This window comes from Pholis gunnellus (assembly GCF_910591455.1).
Source record: "Pholis gunnellus genome assembly, chromosome: 4".
NCBI classification, from domain to species: domain Eukaryota; kingdom Metazoa; phylum Chordata; class Actinopteri; order Perciformes; family Pholidae; genus Pholis; species Pholis gunnellus.
Genome location: NC_136530.1, coordinates 23,410,797 through 23,428,040, shown reverse-complemented (window position 1 = coordinate 23,428,040; position 17,244 = coordinate 23,410,797). Strand labels below are relative to the sequence as shown.

Genomic DNA, 17,244 nt, shown 5'->3' with positions numbered 1-17,244 from the left:
ACAGACTTTTTTTTTCTTCTCCTCGGTTGTGCGGTCGCATGGTGACGGCGCCTGGTTGAAACTTGAAAGGTAGCGGAGCTTCTCTGCCATCAGCTGTCCTGTCACTTGACAAAAAAAAAAAAAAGGAGAGCAGGGAAACTGGCTGGATTTGCTGAAATGATGAGGCCATTTAAACTCTGATATGTCGCAGCTACGCGGCATCATTCAGCGGGACTGCTGCAGATGTCCGGGCTAGTCGAGGCTCAGGCGTGAGGTGGGTGTTTATGAGATGACGAGTGGATGGCATGCAGCCTCCGTGTCAACAGGCCTGTTCACTGCTAACTCGCCGCTCTCAACAAACCGAACTGTAGGAGCATTTTAGTCCGTATAAAGCAATTTTTTAAATCAGAAATACTTTGTGTGGCTAATTTGTGATATTATCACAGAGAGACTGGAGGTAACATGTTGCCAGGTCAGAGAGAATGGCAACTCTGGGCACACAAGAGAAACAAAAAAGTCGTTGATAGTCTCAGTGCACTTTAGATAAGAAAATAGCTTGTGGATAAGACCCAGCATCAATGTTTAAGGATCTCCCAGAGTTACAACATCATCATTTAGTAAATTAAAAATGAATCTCCAGTTAATTTGATTAAATACACTGTAGCTATGGACAAATAAGACAAGATATGTCAAAAGAAATATTCATTTTCGGCCTCTTTTATCCCAACATTTACTTAGAGGTTGTCAGGAAAGATCCCAGAAAAGTTTAGTGTTTATAACAATAAATAAAAACCTTGTGAATAAGTAAATGTTACATACATGTACATGTTTTAGTAAACTGAACGCTAATTCATGTTGAAAGATGTGGGTTTTTTCCTTCCTTAAAAGTATTGTTTTTAACCTTCCATTTAAATTATTTGAAGATTTGGCACACATCCATGCTATTTGGATGACACAATAACAATATTTTACAAATACGTGGAGCACCGTCACCTTGCTGCCATAGAGGAAATTGGGAGAACACCCTTTTTAGTTTTTTCTTTCACAGAGTGCTGATTATTGGGGGAAATATAGTTAAAGGAGCACCCACGGAGAAAATATCAAGAGTGTTCATCCAACTCCAGTTTCTCGCAGGGTACTCACTGTCACCAGCGCATCAATGCAATACAACGTGTGCAATCTGATACCCCCCCCACCTGCCTTGGTCAAACTACTATTATGCAGAGCTTTAAATTCTCCTGCAGGCCCGGAATGAAAAGGACTCGTGGACACAGGCAGGGCAGAGGGACGGTAGGCAGCAGCTGTTGATAACAGTGTAAAAGATGTATGGGAGAAGTTAGCGCCAGGGATTTTCTTTTTCTTTTTTTTGGAGGGGAAGGGGGTGGGGTTAAATTTGTGTTTAGTGAGTGATGTAGGAGATGTGATAATGAGAGGCCAAGGAGAGCAAGTGTTACCTCATTATTGTAATGAAAAAGATATCCCACCATTACATCAGTTGGGGGAAGAAAAAAAAAAAGAAGTGGCAATTAAAGTGCCCAACAAGGTTCCTTGAGGCAAGAAGAAGAAGAAGAAAACGACTCTCTAAAGCCCATCTGTTCTGGATAATATGCACCATGTAAAAGAAAGGCCTAATCCTCTTTATTCAAGTCTGCTGCCCTTTTTTTTTTTTTTTTAAACCGGTGATTGTGTGTTCTCAAGTATTGCTCATCTTCTCCAAAAAAAGCTCCGTTTGGCCTCAGCAGAAAATTGACAGGGACTTGTAGTCAAAATAATATCATCGCATGTCATGTTCTATCAGGACAGCTTTCTAGAAAACGTCGCGTTTAGATTTTCGTCGACTTTCGTCTTTAAACCTCATCAAGCCTTAAAATAATAATAAAGATAAATATGCATTCATACTGCCATTGACAGAACATGCCAGTAAGCTGCCAGTTTAACTCAGACTCACTGTGGCCCAGTTGACTGAAAGCTGCTTTGTTCTAAACAATAATACATTATTACAACTATATAAATAAATATATATATATATATATATAAGTGATAGCAACGGCCAGAATTAGCAGGTAGTAGGAGCTGGTAGCAGCCTATTAATTCAGTGCTGCTGTATGGCTCAGGCTATTATTAATGAATTGGGAACAGCCCGCACAGCCGCCGACACCACCCCCACCCGCAGAGTGCGATAAATAAATAATGCTGCAGAAGTCATGCATATGAACAACATGCGTCGGCACTATACTACAGCAGTAATGGGCAGACGCGGTAGGGTCAGTATGGTAGACTAATATTTTTCCAACACTGGCGATATGTTTGCTTTTTTTTCCGCAATCGCTGCTTTACAAGAAGAGAGCGATTTATCCTCCGACGGCCTGCTCTCTTCTTCTTCTTCTTCTTCGCTCCGTTATCCATACACCCTGAGATCTAATGAGAATGGATGTTGTATTTAGTGTAATTACTCTGAACGCTGCACTGTACGAGGAGGGCGCCATCATAATTCTGGCCCTGGCAATTTGGTTAAACGGGAGGAGAGAGAGAGAAAACACGCACACACACACACACACACACACACACACTGAATGACAGGGAGAAGTGTCCATGCAGTGACTGACAAGCAGGCGGCTTAAACAGGCGACATTAACATGTGTTCCAAGTATTAAGAAACAGCTGAACTTAAGCCTGTGTTTACTGGCGGAGTGACTGCCCTTAAAAAAAATGTACAAAATATTTTCTCGAAAATAAACAATAAACAAGCGCTCATAACCTCTTCAGAATGTCTGAAGAAGGAAAACAAAAGTTAAATAATACTGCAGGTTTGCACGCTATCTTCGTTTTGTAATTTAATTTAATTTGTTTTATAGAGCAGCAAAGGTCAATTTGGCTCACTGTAGTAAGCGATGGTTCGGGGGGAAAAATAAAGAAACCCAAACAAGCGGGCCCCGAGGCGCTAATTCGCACGAAGCGCCTCCCCGCCATGGGCCTATTCTCCCGGGTGCACGCTTATAGGAGGCTAAATTAAGGGGAAAAAAGGATTTTGATAACACTTAATTTCAGACCCACGCTCTGTTTGTTTAGTTTTTTGCTCCCGTAAAAGCGTCTTGCCGCAGTGCAGACACACGGATGACCACAGGAGAGCATCCTTTTAAAACGAAGCGCAATGCAGAACAAAGTCATTTATAATAAATTAAAGCAAGGTGATGCTGAAATGCTAATGACGTATAGGAGAAAATATTTGGAAATACTACAATGTGCAGTGAGATTATTCGCTCTCAAACGAGTTAACTGACGGCAAATGGTTATTGAAGGAGCAGATTATCAGACAGGTTTTTTTTTTTCTTGCAGGCTTCTTCTCCCTGATCGCTCACGCTGAGAAATGCAGGCTTATTGTCTGCTGTGCTCCCAGGGAACAGCTGCTAAGCCAAGGCCACATTCCCAGTAAACCCGACTCATCACAACCATTCATCCTACCACCAATCAGCTGCTGCGCATCCATATGTATGTGCTGGTAAACAAGAGACACATAGGCGTGGAAAAATGACCGGTTTGAGCCCGAATCAAATGTCTTGCAATTTAAACACCATATGCTCCCACAACTAATTATTTACGTTGATCCATTTATGTCATACAAAATGACGTCAGCCATTTAAAAAGAGGGGGTGAACTCTGGGTAAAACACCACTGTAGCCTAATAATTAGAATTAATATGTAAATATATATACATAACATTATTTTATAATATGTATATTAATAAAATAAGAGCCACATGGTAGCTGTGAATTATTTTTCATATTAGAAAAATCCAAGTGCTAAACACTATTAAGAAAATATTAAACCCGGTTTATGATCAATAATGTGTAATTGGTACATGAATACATTCCTCTTGTATAAAAGTTTGCGTAAAAAAAAGAAGGAAATTTGGACTCAAGTCCGAATAGAAGCGTCTGCAATTCAATTAGTATCATTACTTCTTTATTCATTCCGTTCTTCTCCATCTAATAAACTTTATAAGTTTATTTGCTAATGTAAGTGTATTTGTACAAAAGACAAACAAACAAACAATCAGACATGAGCCGTCCTCGTGGTCTGTCTCGGCCCGGACAGAGAGAGTCTTTAGGACTGGCCTCAGGCTATTTGGGCCTATATTAAATACCTCCTTTACTTCTGTAAAATGTCTTTAAATTGGTCTTTTTTTGAGAGAGAGAGAGCACAAGTCCTGCAATGTGGTTCCGATGCAGTTACTCACATCACGTCTTCAACCAGGTTTCTGGTCTCATCGTCTTTTGCTCGTCTTGTATCGAGTTCTATCGCGGTCCGGACATGGGGTTAGACAGCGGGTTTAGTGCCGGTTGCCCCCCCGGCCCAAAGCCATGAATGAGCACCCTCGGGACCAGAGGTCTCTGGAGGTTGGGATGCGGCGCGGTAGGAGTCCGGTACATACTGCTGTACATGGCTGCGGCTGCCGCGGCCGCTGTCGTGCTGTCCACGGTGCCCAGCAGGCTCGGGTGGTAGAAATAGGGCGACGGGAACATTCTCTGTAAGGCCGAGTAGTTTCCTGCTTCAGCCAGCAGCTCTAATCCGACCGCCGTTTGCCTCTTCCACTTCGTCCTGGAGAATCAGATCAAAATACAAGAGATGAATTATTTAATCAGCTCGCGCTCTCACTAATTCCCCAAACGCCTCTTTTAATTGGTATGCAGAGGCCTAATTATTGCAGGCACCACATTATGGTTAAGGTTTAATTAGGCAAAGAAGGACATATCAAGACAGCACAGTGCTGATGCGCTTTGGTCCAAACTTATCAAAGCACACTTGTCTCACACCTGCACAAAGTATCTAAAGTATTCAAATACGCCTTTATTTTGAAGAGTCGTAGGTGAAATAAAAGTTACAGAATGTTTTAAATATATATATATTACTGTTATATTTTCAGCAGTATTACCGAGGAGGCAAAATGTGCATCAACAACATATGTGGCCAGAAATATAATAATCTCATATCCAAATTGAATGAACTGTCTGCATTGACTAACTGTTTAAATAGAATATGAGCAATAGGCCAAGTGAAGCTGCAAACCAAAAGGCAAGCAAAAAATTATCTTAATAAATACATGTTTGAGAACATTTGTAATGTTCTTTTTTTTCCTGCAAAATATGCTACATCTTGACATGAGCCAGGACTTTTATTTTTGAATTTGTCATGACGTCAGCCTGTCTAAATGTATTCAGTCAACAAAAATAGAAGTATCTTTTTTCCTCTCAAAATACAAAATGCTGAAAATTAGATGCGTTTAGAATAAAAGTTGAACATGGCTGTGCTGCCTCGGTTTTTGACTTTACATTGATTAGAAATGGCAGTGTCAAAATAAAGGCCTGTCAGACATGCGGGAAGTGAATATGACTGGCTGAAATACAAAAAAACTATTCAGCAGCTTTAAATATATTAAATATAAATTTAAAAAATGAAATGTATCATAAATGTGATGTAGACTAACATATTTCCCTGAATACATAATATGTTAACATGTTTCTAATTGTAAATCTATAGTAACGTCTCAGTGTGGTTCATGCTCACGTGGATCACTCCCCCAATAAAGAGTTGTTTGTTTTTACAGGACCAATATGAGGCTCTGTGTTTTTTGTTGTTGTGTCTGCACCCATGTGCTGGTGTGGTGACCTACCGTCTGTTTTGGTACCACGTCTTGACTTGTGTGTCGGTCAGGTTGAGAGCCGCGGCCAGGTCCATGCGGTCCTGCACGCTGAGGTATTTCTGTCGCTCGAAGCTTCTCTCCAGCTGGTTGAGCTGGTGGTCGGTAAAGGCTGTCCGTGCTTTGCGAGGCTTTTTCGTGCGCATCTGGGGACTGTCTCTGCTGCTGGAGATTTCCCGGTCGCCTTCCTCTTTAGCCCCTAAAAACGGTGGAATTAAAAGTGAAACATGAAACAATCAGGCCTATAATTCCTCACTCACTGTCCAAAAAAGAAAACATTTTTATTTATGTATTTCTACCTTTTCAATACTGAGCCCATTAAAATAAACCCAAAATAACCACGCGCAGGTGCAACGCTCAGCCCTCCATGCCTCCAGTCAAACTTTATAAATACTTGCTCGGAGTTGCTCACACGTGTGGCACGAAAGCGAAGCTAGAGCAATACAAAAAAACCCATTTGTGTGGATTTGTCACCTGAAGTTTTTTGTTTTATTATTATTTATTTTTTTATGTTGCTTCTTTTCCTTGAGAAAACGAGAAATCAATATGTCAATCCATCTCTATTTGTAGCTGGTTTCCAGTGCACCATGATCCCCCTCTAGGAAGAACAATAATCTCTCTAATTGACCCACTAGGGAGGCCTCGCGCACGGGGAAAATCACCAGGCTTACATCTGTTTTCACATCTATTACACTAATAAAGGAAAGCTGCACTCAGACAAAGAATCAGACAGTGCAGCATTAATATTATTAGCATTATTCATATATATATTTTAAATATTTGTTTTGCTCAATCCCTGGTCTATATTTATTTGTGTTGGCTACACTTTTATTTTTTGTAGCCCATAATAATTCACCTCAACTGCATTTTCAGCAAACGCAACAACAATAGCTCAAACAGATAAAGGTGCTCTTACCGTTGCATTTCAGTTCGCTCTGAATGTCGTCTCTTTTGTCCAACTTCCCTCTGATCTCGTCCTGTTCCAACTTGGGCCTGAAGCCGTCCGGGGCCGTGGCACTTTCTGGTTTTGGCGTGTGATGGGGCGAGGACATACTGGTGCTGTAAGGTGCGCAGGCGGCCAGCGGTTTGCTGTCGCCCAAAATGTCTTTGATTAGGAACGAGGAGGTGGCGCTCCTGGGGGCGCAGCCGGCCCCGGCGAGCGGCTGCTGCTGCTGCTGCTGGGGCGACAGCGGCAAACTCTGCGGCTGGTTGTGGTTGTGGTGGTGGTGGTGGTGATGCTGCTGAAGGCTGTCCTGGACCAGATGCGGATCGGCGGCGTGCTCCATGGTGACCGAGATGGGGGACGAAGGGGCCGTTCCCACAGTGTCTATCTCCGAGCATGGCGAAGGGGTCGCCAGGTTCCTGAAATCCGTGGTCCTGCTGTCGCCGAGGCGAAAATCTCCGTTCATCAGCACGGGGTTGCCAGAGTTAGACGCGCTGGATAAAATAGTGTCTATCCCAAAACTCGACCCGCTGGATCCGTCCATGTTAAGAAAGGAGTGATGGAGTCGTCATAACATCAGCGAGGTGCTTCTCCTTTCGATGCGAACCCAGGAGAAAGTCAGCAAAAATTAAATCGGGAGTTGCAGGGAAAAAAATAAATTAAGAAAAAATAGTTGAGAAATAAAAACCCAAGAGAGAAAATCCACGTTTACAAGCGGCTCGGATGGTCCATGGATGTTACATTCAGTGAACATGCGGGGAAGCAAAGTGCGGGGTCTGCGTAGTCCACGTCGCTTTTTGTGTTTGGATATTGAACTTTGTGTTAAAAGTTGAGGCGTATAGAGAGATATACATAGGGCTGACTCCTCGACATCAGGCTCCCCCTTTTTGCTGCTAATCGCTCCAGTGTTGCTCTACAATGACTTCCTATACTGACGTCACGGCCCACGGCGAGGGGGGAATTAATATTTTCTCCTTTATAATAAACACTCGACGCCTTTTCTCCCGGCCCCGCCGCCCCACCTCCCTCCGCCGCCATTGGCTCCCAGCCTGACCGGCTCCGGCGCCTCGCCAATCAGGGAGTTGTTTCTTTATCGAGACAGTTCAAGCCAACCGTTGAGTTGAGTTTAATTCTAGAATAGCTCTTTTGACCAAAAAAAAAAGTAAGGAGGAAAAAGCATGCGTGTGCTTTAAGGCCACGCTGTAAACAATTGTATATGAAATACCCGAGCTGCGACAGAAAGACCGCGGAAGTGGAAATTAAAATATAAAATAGATAGAAGATTCAAATTAAATTCTGAGCTCTGAACAATTTGATAAAGTCTAACTAAAAGGCTGAAATCCAGTGGCTCGGGCACTATGGTAGGGCGAACTATAAATGTATCATTTATTTTCAGATAGCAATTCAGTTTATTGGCTCTTGAAGCTTTATTTTATTGAGTTACTCAAAGAGAGTAAAAGGCTCAACTGTTGCCATATTTGAACTAAACGTATTTTCAGACCTGATTTGAAATTGAAAAAAAATAATTTGGAGAAAAAAACCACCTATTTGAGGCCATGCTGACATATCTTCATGGATGTATTCTTCAGAGCCGCGAGGTCGACATATTTAGGAATGGGGAGGAGTGGTGGTGGTGACTGTCATGACAGCGCATCTTGTTAATAACCATGTCATCCTAATTAGTAAAGTAATTATGAGGTGCTAATGAGCGTTCAAAGGTAGTAGGAATTCGGTACTTTCCCCCGTCGACGTGCAGATTTGAGGGATGTGGAGGGAAAATGTGCGTCGCGTTCAGCTGACAAAGTGTCTGCAGGGAGGCTGCACGCTCTCCGGATGATGTCTGTTCGTGGGAAATGTCACTTCTCACACATAGGTGAATGTATGCTCGTGCGCCACTTTTTTTTTTCTTTTTCGGCGGACGTGAAATCTTCTTTCAGATGGACTTTTCCTTCTCACACAGCCTGCGCACTTTTTCCGGAATTTAAGGATGAATCATCGAGCAGGTTTATCTTATTAGCGTTTTTTTTAAATCTTCCTCCTCAGCAAGTTGACGATGACGACGATTAATGATGTGAGACGGATGAAGATTTTAAGCTGTTGTTCACGCTCAGAAATCCGGATTCGTAGGTTTGTTTCTGATTTAAATTACCTTTTTTAAATTACAACTAGCCAGGGACTTTATTAATTCAAACGCCATGTATTGATTGTATATTTCTTTATTTAAATTCTATTGTTATTTGTATGCAGAAAATGCCAATACATTTAATGTACTTGATAAAAAAAGCTACTCACCCTATCATTAAAAAAAATGCCTTTTAGGTTTTTAACTTCTTTTTCGCCTATGTTTAAATGTCTCTACACTCAGACATGGTTGCGCTAGAAAATAAAAATGTTGAACTAGTATTAATAATTCAAATGCTTTGAACAGCCAACAAGCTGTAGAGCAGCAGCCTCTAATTAACGGCTTTAATATTTTGATTATTCACATATGCTAAAACGTTCAGTGTTTGGCTGTTTTTTTTTGCCCCCCCCCCCCCCTCTTGCAGCATGCTGTCTCTGGAACAATCAAATAAGGAATAGTGCATTTCAATTTCTGTATTTCGTTAAAAAAAAAAAATCAAAGAGTCAGTTAATTGAAGTTAAAAATGAAATTAATACATTTTAGTGAAATGTCCTTAAATGTTTCGGCGAGTAAAACCGCAGAAAAGTCCGCTTTTATTTATCTAACAGATTAGAAGACTTCCTTCTCACTGCTGCACTTTCTCCCGCGCGACGTGCAACGTTCGAGCACAAGGCGGCGACAAAGCGAGTCTGCCGGAGTGTGAAGTTCACGAGCAAAGCTGAGGCCTCGGCTGCCCTTTAAAAAAAAAAGACTCAGAGGACTTTGGTATCAAAAATGAAAAACGGACTTGAACGCAACAATCAGCCGGTAAGCCCTCGATGAGGCTGAATCTAAAACAAAAGTCACGGTCATACAGGAACACGATTATGGTGCAAACATAAACGATTATCTCCACAGTGAAAACTAATTAGAATACTCTGTCCACACGCAGCCAATAATCAGGCCTTTCCTCAACCTTATTCCCCTGCAAATCGCTCAGATCACATCGAAGTGATGCTTAAACATGTCAGTCATTCTGTGTGTGTGTGTGTGCGTGTGTGTGTGTGTGTGTGTGTGTGTGTGTGTGTGTGTGTGTGTGTGTGTGTGTGTGTGTGTGTGTGTGTGTGTGTGCGTGCGTGTGTGTGTGTGTGTACAGGCGCATGCGGGCTGTTCATCAACCGCAAACAGGAGCAATCAATCGCTTTATTAGCTCTATACGGCGCCGCAGGAGCTGATTGAACGCGACCAGTTAGGGGTGTCGTCTTATTGGCCTCAGCTGATGGTCGATGATGGGACGGCGCAACAGTGGCGGGCATCCGTATCGATTCTCTGGCGGCTTTGCGCGTAAGCTGTCACTTCACCGCTGGCGACCTTTGGGGTTGCACAGTGGCGGCGTTTACAAGGAGACACCCCGCATTTAGACTGTCAATCACTGCGGACCAGCGATGGAGTGAGCTTTAAAAAGAGTGAGAGAGAGAGAGAGAGAGAGAGAGAGAGAGAGAGAGAGAGAGAGATGCTGAAGGTTAAAATAAGTTTTCTGTAGATTAAGTAGTCGGATGTTCCCTGCCTCCATGATCAAAGACTGGAGGTCTCTCTCTCTCTCTCTCTCTCTCTCTCTCTCTCTCTCTCTCTCTCTTCCCCCTTCTTTAATTAGAAGCAACGTCATGAGAAGCAGGATCCAATCAGGAGAGATGATGAAGGGAGTTGGTGATTGGTTATGATGAAAATATGCAAGAAAATAATGTATTTGTTGTTGGTTTTATTAAGGCAGGATTTTCATAGTAAAATGCATCCAGTTAAAATACATATACATCTTTTTTTCCTTTCATTAAAACAATGTGACACTATTGCTTTTACATTTTCAAGGGCCAGTAAAAATTTCACACACCTGTCACTTTTAAGCAGGAAACTCTTTTTCCTTTGAACTTCACAAACATTATAACAAAATATAGTTTGTAATCTATCACAGCTACTTAAGAAATGAATCCCAGTCACGTAGTCTAATATGGACATGTTATTTCAGTCGTTAAAACGTGATGATTACGAGACTTAAAGAAATGTACATTTTGTGGAATTATACTTACACTTTGGTCATGTATGAGCAAACGTACAATATTTTAACAATAAATAATCATTTCAACAGGTTTGTTTCATTCAGACATAACTCGAGATAATGTTAAATCTCCAGCAATTATTAGTATCATTTTTTTTTAGTGTGTTTAATTTTTTTGGAACAGTACTTATGGGTTCATATTGTTATGGTATGAAAAGGGCCAGAGCAGTGGCATGTGCAGAGTGTGGTCTAATGTCGGACTGACCATCCCATCAAAGCGCTGTTGTCCTTGACAGATGGTCAGGGAATTATATTGATTAAATGCTGCTAAAAAGGACAAGCTGTCCAACGGTATGCACAAAGTCAGAAGATCACAGTGACTAAACAAACCTCGTTGTCTCTCTCCTGTCTGGTGGTCAATGTTTAAGGAGGAGTGCATTTATTCAAAAAGGGAAATGTGTTATTCGTCCATGTGGCAGAATACGGAGCCACCGGCTGTCAAACCTCTTTATAAAATACACACCCTGCTGGATTATTCACAATCCTAAAAATCAAATCCTATAAAATCCTACAACCATGTCGGTGCAAATCACTCTGTTGCAATGAAGACTTACTTTTAGTAAAGGGGGGGGGGGGGAAACCAACCTGTGAAATATCTTCCCAAACTTCAAGAGCATTAAACATCTGGGCACGCGGAGGTCTCATGTGTTCCCAAGTATCATCACACACGTGATCTTTTTGTGTGCGTTTGTGTGGATCCCCGAGAGGTCACGCCGGTGAGCCGAGAGAGGATGAATGGCTTAGAGGAGCACTGGAGGAAACTGGCTGGTTAGTAAACTCCCCAAAAATCTACAGTCGTCATCTCAAGACGTTCAGGGAGGATTAAAAAACATCTTCATTGCTTGTCAATATATAGAGAATCACAGTTAATATCATGCCGATGATGTGTCTGGATGTTGGTCCCTGAACAAGTCCTGAAATAAAAGTCCTTTGAAAGCGTCTTTTATTACACTTCGGAAAGATTATGTTTTGTATCTTTTAGACGGTTGTCTCAGAAAAAAAGAGGCAACATTTCAGGCCCATCATAGAGGAGCATCTCTATTTCCTCTCAAACTTCATCAGGTTTTCTTCTCTGAATAAATCCCAGTCAACTCGCATATAGCTGTTTGCGCTTCTATGTGTCATTGTCACAGCTCTGAAATATAAGTCACACGTCTGCATTAAAATCACTTCTTTTTTTTTTTTTTAAATGTAAGTGTAATGACATTTTCATTTCTAGAATAATTGGCCTGAAATACGTTCAATTTCAACGTGAACTTGACATGCAGAACACTTTGTGGGGGATGTTGTTGCAACCAAGGCTAAGAAAAGTCTGTATGTTAAAGTTTCACACTGTCCACCTCAAGAGGAGGTTTCACTTTGAACATTTTGACACAGTTGCTTCCTTTCCAAAGAACTATTATTTTATTCACCATGAAAGTTTTGGCAACACTTTAGTCCTCTATTTAGCATGAATGTATATGGACCTTTAATAATACACTTTAATGTAGGTGTAATCAGTTAGAAGGACATTTCTATCAATGCATTTGTTAATGGTTATAAATTTGACTAAGACTACAACAATGCTTATAAACATCTGTAACTGCTGTATAAACACTTAATGAACTGTCATCATATTTACTTATACGCGTGTTATAAAGCATTTACTAATGTTTATACTCATGAACAAATCATACAGGTAGGTTACAAAGTGTCGACCATGAACAAAATTTATTTTCCAAAAAAATAAAATAAACATTTTAATAACTCAAGGGCATCTTATTTGATTTTATCCCGGGGCTTTCAGCCACATGTAATGGCCTTCATTATTTTTAGATGGACTTTCCTCATTTGTGTCAGAGGGAAGGAGTATTCATAAATAAAGCAATGAAACAAGAAGATATACTTGACTATTAAATACAATAAATCCAACCACTCTTAACATATTTGTATTTGTAGATAAATACTTCAGAATATGCCAATGAAGACAAAAGATATAATTCATATAATAACAGTTGTCAATCTTTGAATCAACTGTTTATACACTAGTTAATGTATCAAGTAAGAACTGTTCACAATCACTTCATAACCCTTAAAAATGACTTAATATTTGCTTAAAACAACAATATAATGTGATACTGTATTGATATAATGCTAATAAATGCTCAATAGAGGAGGGAGGGGCTACAAGAAATTACAAGTTGTAATGAGTCGTTGAATTAGTTCCTGTATTCATTATAACTGACTTATTGATTGAACTTGTCCTGGATATTCTGGTCGCCTTTACAAACACAACTGAGTCGTCAAACAAGTAAATAACAAACTGAGCACACGACTGCCTGCAATAGTAAACCCATGAGTTAATACTACGTCACACTTTAACAAGCTTGCATTTATCTAATAACTGCTATAGCGCTCAGCTGCACCATCAGTGAGGTGGATGTTGGCGGGGACATTCACACCAATTACTCTCTCTTAAGTATATCAGTGATCAGATTACACATGCGAGACAACACACTTCTCCTCCGGCAAGTGGATAACGTTGTTTTTGTCTTCATTTCGGTGTCAGGCTAATATGACACGGTGATTGGAAATCAAATTTCAATGCGAAGTTACATCCCAGGAGCTTTGGAATTAAAGGTTGCGGCGTGAGAGCGATGTGACATTTAGGATGGACACACTGTATGTTATTTCAACCTCTAAACGTCATTTCCACTCATGCAGTAATGAAACATGTGACATTCAAGTTCAATTTGAAGTGCAAGCTGGTATTATTCCATGCATTGTGATTCAAAATGTGATGAGCCAGGATGGAGAGTAAAGTCTGCTTTTATTCCACCAAGGGTTCAGCACGCTGGGCATGAACATTTCCGGTCTGCTGTGAGAATAAAAGACCCTAAAAATCTGCATTATGTGTAAGTGTGTTTATTTTTTTTTAAATGTAGGGGTGAGTTAAGTAGAGCTATTTGCTGCCATGACAAATATTCACTGCAAAGGATTGTGTTTTTCTTCCCTCTGTCTGAGGTGCATGATCAGAGATACTCTGGGAGCGGAGAACACATTGATTTGAGTGTGTTCCAAACACAGACTGGCCCTGACAAGGTTGTTATAACAGTCGGAGGGGTCTATACAATCACTTAATTACCAAAGCTGTCAGTCAAAGAGGGTCGCTGCTGGCTCCGTCCATGGCTGCGAGCGGCGTTTCCACTAGCAGCCTCCCTGAGTGATTGATCCATGCTGATGGCATCGCAGAAATAATTACAACTCGTCTCCTGATGTGTGATTCCGTACCACGTTCACGCTTCACGAAGGTAATCGGGGGGATCAGGAGGGGTCGGTGCCATTTCCTATTACCTGAAGTCCGAGAGCAAGGGCTGCAAACAATGCAAACGGAGGGAGGCGAGGAGAAAAGACACATGAGGGGGGGTGTAAGTTATGAATCAACCCAGGAAAGCTTGTGTGCACTTTGTCTAACTGTGTGATTTTTTTTTCTTCTTCCCCCCACTGATCCCCCCCCGGCCTGAGCCAGCAACAGCACATACTGTAACAGCTTGATGGTGTCCAACATGGAGAACTGTAAATTCAAAACAATCACTGGGTCATTAAGTTGATTGGTATCACTATTGTCGAGCTGTTGGAGGCTAAATGGGGAAGGGGTGTAGCTCTTTCACAAGAGTCAGCTTTCATCTGATCCGATGGCAAAATGTGTTGTCTGAAAGTGGCTCCAGAGCTCAAATTGCCGCTCAGGTTTGGTTTGAATTGCATAATTGACCCTTTGTAAGCCCCGACCCCATTGCTCCTCCGTCAGGCTGTCAGATTTACCATGGAGCCCACACTGTCACTAACTGCACTCCCTGATGAAATATGATCCAAGTTTACAATGTGTTACAATCATTAAGAAGCAATAGCAGCATGTGTATACACTCCGTATACCTTCAGTAGTTAGCGTAGCACAGACGTGCTAACGCTAGTTAATGACGTGCTAATGTTAGCGCCACAGGATTGTATGTAACGTAGCGCTTTAGAACATCTCCTTCCAACCTTTCCAGGTAACGTGTATCACTATTACCTAACCAAGACTCGCTCCAAATCCACAAAAATTAAGAAAATCTAAGCCATATATATGGTTGTCGGACCCTGGTCGGAACTGGATGATGCTATGCTAGGATTGGCCAGTCTGCGTCCGACGGGCGGGACTTATGAAGGACCAATTGCACAGACATTCCCACCTCATACCAGTATGTTCTGGGAGGAAAAACTTTGTCATGACACTTAAACTCTTTCCTCCATCAGATTTCAAAAATGATAAATAGTGTCAAGTCTCAATGCAACTTGTATTTCCTTTCATTCTGACAGTATACATTAAACAAAAAGGCTTCACATTAGGACACAATCACACTCAACCCTCCAACTACAACTGTGTTGTCCTTTCTAATTATGTACATCATCAATATTTATTTTGGTAACATGCCAATCTACAGATCTTTAGAAATGTACTAAGTATCATTGGTTCCATGGCAACTGGCTTCGGAGCTCAAATCAAGCGGAATCCGCCCCACGGTTTCAGATGCACTTTGTGGAGGATTCATATCCGTATAGTGAGAGCATTAACCGCCATTAGCCGACTCCCTGGTCTTGACACAGAGGCGCAGCGTGAGGAGGACTGGCAGAGACATTGTGAGTTTGTGCCACGCATTACCCACCTTTCACTTCCTGACAGCACCCCCTTCATCATAACAAAAAAGAATACAAAAAAACATGCGGCGTAAACACAAAGAACACAATGTAAATTGTGATTCACGCGAGTAAACAATGTACATATGGTATCTACACCTGAAGGGGCCGCGTCCCGTTCTCCTCGCGTTACTTCGAGCGGGCGAAGCGGAGGCATGATGTCACTAATGAACCCTCAGCCCCCCCAAAAAAAATAATACGGCGGTGAATAATGAAACGCAACGCTGCATTTTGCAACAGAAAGAATAAAAGGTGAAATCATCGGCGAGCAAGGGAGAAAAAGAGTGAAAGAAAGCAAGCGATGATTAAATGATCAAAAGCTGGCAGAGCGAGTCTCTGTGTCACTGCGAGGCACACTCATCTACCCACAAGTGAAAGTTAGGTTTCAAGCACAGTGTAATTATAGCCGGGGATGTCAGTTTGACATTAATGCAGCCAGCAGAAATTCCCTAATTGGCCTCAGAGGAGAAAGTGAACCAGAAAATATATTAACATTTTAAAAAAGCATATTTTGCCTAATCCTTTCACTTTCCAACAATATTTGAAGACCAAAATGCCCCAGGCATGAGAATTTAAATGAGCAATTTTGTTTTTGAAGGAAACGGCCAATGAGACAGAAAATAGACTAAAGGGAAATCATTAGTGTATGAGAGATACTGACAGGCTCGCCTTGCTGACTGGCTGGCCTGTCACTAGGAGTCTGTGTTCTTCAGCTCCACGCTATGAGCTAAGCTGATAACATGAAAAGACCCATAAACGTGCAGCCAGAAGTCAAAGTCTATTATCTAGAAATTCAAATGCGGGGGTAAGGATGAAAAAAAAAATCAGGGAGGAGGGTGTGGGGTTGGGTGGGAGGGGGGGAGGGGGGGGCTAGCTCTCTCTGTCTCCTGTAGGGGGAAACTGGCCAGATCGAGAGATCTTGTAACAGGGGGCCCTGTTATCAGCGGCGCTGCCAGGAAACATAGCAACAAATCACAACATCACTCGGAAAGCGGGAGATAAAAGCGGGAGAGAGTGTGGACGGCAAAGAAAACCGCTCAAAGTTAGGAGGCGCATGCAATGTCACATGTGCCCGGGCTGATGTGATATGACCGTATCAGAGAAACACAGCTAAGTGCAGTCAGGAGACGTTAGCCCGGTCCCCCGGTGATGAAGCAGCTGAGGCAAGCATCGCCCCTGGCGTGGGACTGCGGGGCAAACTGCTCAGGCTGGAGAGCCTTGCCCTTTTGAAACAAAACAGAGAGGAATGGCCAGGGGAAGCTAGCCCGGCCTCAGCACAAAAAAAAAGAAGATAAAAAAGGGGCCAGGTTTATTTCCTCCAGCAATGAAGAGGGCGAAAAAAAAGAATGATTGAGAAGACAGAGGAAAGTGAGAATAACAGATCGCAGAGCTTGCGTCTCTTTTTGTGCGACAACAAAGGGCATATGATATTCCAGCCTCCTTTACAGCTGGCTGGTCAGAGGTTTCTTCTGGCACCTTTTATTCTGCACACAGCCACGGATCAGGACTGCTTGCCCGGTATATGGATTTGATTTTCTTTTTTTTCTTCTTTTTCTTTTTTTTTTTATCTATTAGGCTGTTACCCCGAACACAGCAATTTAATCAGGCCCTTTGATAAACATTTGACACAAAGCAGTGGGCTTCTGTCTCCGCTGCCTACAGCCCAGGGCAAGAGATTGAGACTGACGAATTTTCAT

The 17,244-nt window shown here is 41.9% G+C and overlaps 1 protein-coding gene across 1 annotated transcript; it reads right to left on the bottom strand.

The window, feature by feature from the left end:
• Positions 1 to 4,274: 4,274 nt before the first annotated feature.
• Positions 4,275 to 7,164, bottom strand: barhl2 (BarH-like homeobox 2; the record flags this gene model as incomplete). The annotated part of the gene is made up of 3 exons (XM_079157977.1): positions 4,275 to 4,578; positions 5,651 to 5,876; positions 6,594 to 7,164. 3 exons carry the CDS (start codon positions 7,162 to 7,164, stop codon positions 4,275 to 4,277), a joined length of 1,101 nt encoding a protein of 366 aa, XP_079014103.1.
• Between the last annotated feature and the right edge of the window lie 10,080 nt (positions 7,165 to 17,244).